We start from the raw sequence: 6,302 nt of genomic DNA on the forward strand, positions 1-6,302 counted from the left end.
GCGTCGGGGGCTCCGGCTGTCGGCAACCCGCGGGGCCCCGGGGCCCGGCGGCCCGGTGCCTGCCGCGTCTTGGCTGGGGGGGGGGGGGGGGGACCAAGGGGCCGGCGCGGCGCGCGAGTCTAGCCCAGGGTCTTTTTCGCTGGCCTTCCCGCCCGTGGCGCGCACGCCCCGGGCCCCCGGTCGGCCCCGTGCGTCGGGGGCTCCGGCTGTCGGCAACCCGCGGGCCCCCGGGGGCCCGCGGCCCGGTGCCTCCCGCCTCTTGGCCGGGGGGGGGGGGGGGGGAAAAAAGACCGGACACGTTTGAAACTCCGGACATTTGGGCCGGCGTCCCGCCATGGGGGCCCGCAGGTCGGGAGCGCGGCGCGCCGGCGCACATTTCCCGTGCTGATCGGGCGGCGGCCCGGCGTGATCGGCCAGCGGTGTGACCCCGGCGCCCGGCAGGCCGCCTGGCCGGGGCATGCCCCGGCCTCGCGGACTAGCCCGAAATGGGAAAGGCGATGCCCACCCCGGGCCGCCCCCCCCCCCCAACCATGTTCCCCGCCTGGTGCGGCGGGAGAACGAGCGAGAACCCCGGGACGGGCGGCAATTTTGAACCGCCCGGCATGCCGGGCCGGCGCCCCCTGGCCCCAGGCCGCGGGCCTGCGCGGAGACGGCGCCCTGCCGCGTCGGCTGGGCCGGCCGGGCGGCTCGCGCACCCCGCACCCTTAGACGGCCGCTCGCCCGGACCGGAGGGCGGGCAGGAGCACACACACACACACACACACACACACACACACACACACAGCCGGGAGAGTAATGGGTCCCCGGCGTCCGGTGCCGGAGTGCCTCACCGGCCGAGCCACATTATATCCCCTCGACCACACGCCCCCGCCTGCCCTCATGCTCACCTTCTGCCGCATGAGCTTGGCTGCTCGCCTCCTGGACCTGCGCCTTGCCTGTGAATTCGGCGGCTCCCTCCGCTCTCCTGATCGTTGGCCCCGCGCCGCCGGCTGCCCGGCGTCCTGAATGCGCAAGTGCCCCGTCCGCGCCCCTCCCCTCCCGCTCCTCCGAAGCCCGCTCCTCCCGAAGAGGCCTCCGCGACCGGGCGCCCACCGAGAGCACGGCCCGGGCCGCGCAAGCCCCCTCACACCTCGCCATGACGCGCGACGATGCTCCCTTGCGCCAGCCGCCCCCTGGATCGCAACACATGCCTAACACCTCCCTGGCCCGTGCCCAGGCCGAGGTCGAGCCCGGCGAATTGCTGGGGGACTTGGTCCATCAACTAATCACACTCGGCGAGTCCTATGGCAATGCCCACGAGACCCAAGCATCATTCATCAACCGTGCCCACCAGGCTTCCCAGGAGGCCTTTTCCGCGGTCGAGCCCATGCTCAAGCCTACGCCCGGTGCTCAAACCACCCTGGCCGCCCCCCTCACGGACATTCCGGAAGCCCTTGCTCGTGCGGTCGAAGCCCACGTCACCGTCGTCAAGAGTGTCCTCCATAGCATCTGGGCTGCTGGCACTGTCATGGCCCTCCTGACGAACCTCCTCGACACGGCCACTACCCATGTTTCGGCGGTTATGGCTGCGATTGACAATGCCAATGCCGACCTCCATTCGATGCCTGGGCGTGCCATGCACACGGCGGCCCCCGCCCATGCGAGGGCCTCCCATGCGGTTGGGGCATTGAAGCACTGCCTGTCGCATGGGCGTCAGCCGCTGGTGTCGGCCGCCAAGAACGCCAAAAAATATGTCTCCAGGCTGGCCTCCCTCACCGAGTCGCTTCAGGCACTATGTCAGAATGCCCCCTGTGATGGGCGACTTGACAAGTCAACTTTGGCGGAGCTCGCCGCTGCTCAAGAGAAGGCTTCCGACGAATGCCGCTCGACCTTCCGGTCAATCCTCGAGAACACCCAGAAACACGTCGCCCACTGCCTGTGCATGCTCATATCCATTTGTGAGGTGCAAAAGACCACCCCGGCTGCCTTGCGCCCGGGCCTGCCTGGCGACCTCCTTGAGAGCATTGAGCAAGCGCGAGCTTTGGCCCTCCAACTGCATCACTCCATCACGCAGGTGGGCGGCGATTGGCTCCTGGACACTTCGCCGCCTGGCAATCACCCGGCCAGCCTCCAGCCAGCTGCTCTTGGCCTCTTGGCAGCTTACTCGGCCCCGGCATTGGGCGATAGCTCGCTGGAGCTGGTGCCCGGCGCCCGGCCCCCCGCCGGCGAGGGCTATGCTCTACCATCTGCCGAGCAGATGCCACATGCCATGGTGCAAGTTGCCCCCGGCCATCTTCAGGCCCAGTGTTTGCTCTACTCCGCCACCAGGACCCTTGGCATTTCCCTTCGGCACATCAGAGCCACCCATGATCGAGCGCTCGCCATCCTGAACCGGCCCTCGGACATCGGGCCCGAGGCGCCTGCTGCCACTTTGCCGGCGCCCCCAGCCCTGGCCAACGCCCCGGTGGCCTGTCCCACCGCCACCGGCCAAGCTGCTCCTACTCCCCACCGCCACTCCGATGCATCCATCGGGGGCCGTCGGCACGGGCGCCACAGTGCACACACCGGCCTCAGCGACCATCCTGGTGATGATGATGACGGTGACGATGATGACGATGATAACGATGATGATGATGCTGATGATGCCAGTCATGATGAAGAGTTGGCCCACGACTTCGGGGCCGAAACATCTTCCCGTCGACGAGGCAGCTGCTCTGTCATCGCCAAAAAGGAGGACACCATTTGGCAAAGAATCAACGATCTTCTTGCCAAAACCACGGGCCTTGTCATGACCGCCACGCAGTTCTTCATCGCCGCCAGGAACACCCTGTCTCTCGCGGAGGGGCTCTTCTCCTACCTCGTTGGGCTTATTCCAGACAATAAGCCCGAGTGAATGGCTTGTCCCATGATCCGCCGGCGATCGGGACCCATTTGTTGGGTCGCACTTGAGTCGAGAGGTTCCTTTGTGATGGCCCGGCCTGCCCGCTGGAGGAGCGTTGCCTTGGGGTTTCGACTTGGCCGATTCACACGCATGCACACCCGGCTCCCGTGTGGCATGCTCCTCGCCAAGGCCCAGATGCGTGTCTGATCCCCACCCTCGTTCGGAGGATGACCACGGCGCCCGGACACACTGGCGCCGATGGGGCGCCCTTCGGCGCTTCCATCCTACCCAGTCCCCGTGGGGCATTCGGCCGGGGAGGTCTGCTGCCGTTCCCCCCTGCCTAGTGACCTAGAGAGGTCCGCCCTTCGCGTGGCCCTTCGGCCCAAGATGATCCGAATGACAAATACACCCATGCCCTTGCTGGCGCCTACTCGCCAGGACAACCAGAGAATGCCCAGTTGCAGGTTGGGCGCTGGCCTTGTCGAGTGCCAGGAACATTCCCCCACCGGGCGAGGCCCGACGCCGGCGGCGCGCCCCTCGTCGCCTGGCGGCGTGCAGCTGACACATGACAACTGACACACATGTGAGGGGAGGAGGAGAGGGCGGGCGGTGCTCTGCCTCAGTCGGCGGCATGGCCCAACCGACGGGGCGGTGGGATTGGCCCCGACATCGGGAGCCGCTGGCCCCTCCTCCGCGTTGAGGGCTTTCCAGCTGGCCGATCGGTCGCGCGTGCCGGGGCCTCTGCGCATGTGTGATTCTCTCGCGCCCGGGGGGGGGACCGGTGCCCAGACCTGCCGCGAAAACAGACAGCCCGCACGGCATCCATCGGCACCTTGCCCATGGCCGGCCGCGAGGGAGTGGGCCTGGCGCCCGGTTCTCCGGGGGGGCGGGGGGCGGGAAGCATGCGCGCAGAGACCAGGCCGGAAGGCAAAGCCCCCAGGCAATCAGATGGAACAAGCACAGGCATCTATTGTTTGGGGGAAAGGAAGCGGAGCGGGAGAAGGAGCAGAGGGCCGGCCTGGTCGGGGGCTTACCACGAGGCAGTGACAACCGCGCCGCCGGCTGCGAAGCCCCGGTAGAAGTCCATCATGGCGGGGGAGATGCGCGGCCGGACGGTGGCCAGCGCCCGATCAAAGTGCTCCCGGCGGATGGACTCCTTGGCCGGGGCATCGGCCGCGGCAATGGCATCGTTGAGGGCCGCGAGGGCCGCCTCGCGACAGACGGCCACCGTTTCGGCGCCCGAGTAGCCCTCGAGCTTGGTAGCAGCGGCCGAGCGATTGTCGGTTTTTGTGTGTGTGTGTGTGTGTGTGTGTGTGTGTGTGTGTGTGTGTGTGTGTGTGTGTGTGCGTGCGGGCGGGTGGGCGTGTCAGAACCGGAGGGGGCGGCAGGAGGCGCAGAAAGGGCAACGGAAAGAGGAGGGCGGCCGAAGCCGGGGGCATGGGCCAAATGTGCGCGCATGTGCATACCCGCGTGGCGAGGTCGTCCAGGTCCATCTGCTCGTCATGCGGCACGTCACGCAAGCGCCGCTGGAGGATGGCCACTCGGGCCGGGTGGTCCGGCAAATCGATGAGGAACTTGCGGTCCAGCCGCCCGGGGCGCATGAGGGCCGGGTCCTGCGTGGCAAATCCGGGGGAAACAGCCGGTCAGCAATGCTCCTGACCCTGGGCCAGCATGCGTTGGCGCGGGGCGCGAAAGGGGGCGCAGGAGGGAGTGTGGAAGGGGACCGGCACGCACGATGATGTCCGGCCGGTTGGTGGCCGCGACGATGGTCACCCCGTCGAGGCCTTCAATGCCGTCGCTGCAGGGGAGGGGGGGGGGGAAGACAGGTTGTCAGACGTGAGCGGGGAAGAGACCCGGGAAGAGAGACGCGAAGAGCAAGCCCGGCGTACATCTCGGAGAGAAGCTGGCTCACGACGCGGTCCGAAACGGAGGACTCGCCGGAGGAGGACCCACGCTTGGAGGCGATGGCGTCCACCTCGTCCTGGACCGGGGGGAAGGGGGGGGGGGGGGGGGTCAGGGGACATGCTCGAGCAGGCTGCAAGGGGCGTGCGGAAGCTGCGCGTACAAGGAAGATGATGGCCGGAGAGGCGCCGCGCGCCCGGCGGAAGATCTCGCGCACGGCGCGCTCCGACTCTCCAACCCACTTGTTGAAGATCTATGTGCGGGGGGGGGGGGTCATGATCGTCAGCGACAGCCCCTGAGGTCGGGGCATATGGAAGGAGCCAGGAGACAGGGGGGGAAAAAAAGGCAGACCCACCTCCGGACCCTTGATGGCGATGAAGTTGACGCCGGATTCGGTGGCCAGGGCACGCGCGAGCAGGGTCTTGCTGCAGCCGGGCGGACCATACAGCAGGATGCCACGCGGCGGGCGGATGCCCAGCCGGCGGAAAGCCTCCGGGTTCTACGGCGGCCAGCGGGCCCACCGAAGGGCGAGCGGGAGAAGACGTCAGAAGATCCGGACAGGTGGGGAGAGGAAAAAAAAAGGCACAACCCGACGGGCGCCCGACGCGCCCGACGCGCGCACCTTCAACGGCCACTCGATGGCCTCGCGCAGGCGCTGCTTGGCGTCCTCCTGGCCGCCGATGTCCCGCCAGTAGACCCGCGCCGACTCGTCCAGCGACAGGGCCACCGACCGCAGGGAGCTGGGCTTGACCCGCTGCAGGGCCAGCTGGAAGTCCCCCAGCTCCAGGCACAGCTCGGCCACCTGGTCGGCGGCCGGGACATCGGCCGCCTGGACAAACCGCCCGACCGCCGACAGGCCGGCCTCCTCCACGAGGAGGGCCATGTCGGCCCCGACGAAGCCGTGGCACTTGTCGGCCACCGCCAGCAGGTCCTCCTCGGCCAGCCGGTGCCGGGTCCGGGCCAGGGCCTTGCGCAGGATGTCCCCCCGGGCCGCGGCATCCGGCGCGCCGATGCTCAGCTCCCGGTCAAAGCGCCCGGGCCGGCGCAGGGCCGGGTCCAGCGAGTCCGGCCGATTGGTGGCCGCGATGACCACCACCCCGTCGTGCTGGCTCTCCACGCCGTCCATCAGGGTCAGCAGCGCGGCGACCATGCGCTTTTCGGCCTCGCTCTCGGACTGGCCGGTGCCAATGGCCACCGGGTGGGCCCCGGAGGGCGGTTGCCCGGGGGATTCGGACGCGAAGGGGGGAGCAGGGCCGGAGGGGGTGGGTGTGAGAGGGGCGGGGGGGGGCGGGGGAGAGAGAGGGGAGAGAGAGAGCAGCAGCAGCAGCAGCAGCAACAGCAGGAGAAGGAGAAGTAAAACACAACTCGGAGGCAATGGCACGCACGTCATCACGCCGCTGGCAAATGGCGTCGATTTCGTCCAGGAAAATGATGCACGGTGCCCGACGGGCCGCCTCGTCGAAGAGGGCTTTCAGCTGCGGAGCACCAGCCGCCGGGAAGGGAAGGCATGCACACACACACGCACACACACACACACACA

The 6,302-nt window shown here is 68.5% G+C and overlaps 2 protein-coding genes across 2 annotated transcripts; one reads left to right on the top strand and one right to left on the bottom strand.

Moving 5' to 3' along the window:
* Nucleotides 1-1,135: 1,135 nt before the first annotated feature.
* Nucleotides 1,136-3,308, top strand: H696_06088 (hypothetical protein; the record flags this gene model as incomplete). The annotated part of the gene is made up of 1 exon (XM_009499850.1): nucleotides 1,136-3,308. The coding sequence occupies one exon, from the start codon at nucleotides 1,136-1,138 to the stop codon at nucleotides 2,870-2,872; it is 1,737 nt and encodes a 578-aa protein (XP_009498125.1). The 3' UTR covers nucleotides 2,873-3,308.
* A 582-nt stretch (nucleotides 3,309-3,890) lies between these two features.
* Nucleotides 3,891-6,239, bottom strand: H696_06089 (hypothetical protein; the record flags this gene model as incomplete). Its single annotated transcript, XM_009499851.1, has 8 exons — nucleotides 6,148-6,239; nucleotides 5,385-5,936; nucleotides 5,118-5,261; nucleotides 4,926-5,015; nucleotides 4,750-4,841; nucleotides 4,595-4,658; nucleotides 4,327-4,473; nucleotides 3,891-4,115 (listed from the first exon to the last, which is right to left on the bottom strand). The coding sequence occupies exons 2-8, from the start codon at nucleotides 5,910-5,912 to the stop codon at nucleotides 3,891-3,893; spliced, it is 1,290 nt and encodes a 429-aa protein (XP_009498126.1). The 5' UTR covers nucleotides 5,913-5,936; nucleotides 6,148-6,239.
* Between the last annotated feature and the right edge of the window lie 63 nt (nucleotides 6,240-6,302).

This window comes from Fonticula alba (genome assembly GCF_000388065.1).
Source record: "Fonticula alba strain ATCC 38817 unplaced genomic scaffold supercont2.18, whole genome shotgun sequence".
NCBI lineage: Eukaryota > Rotosphaerida > Fonticulaceae > Fonticula > Fonticula alba.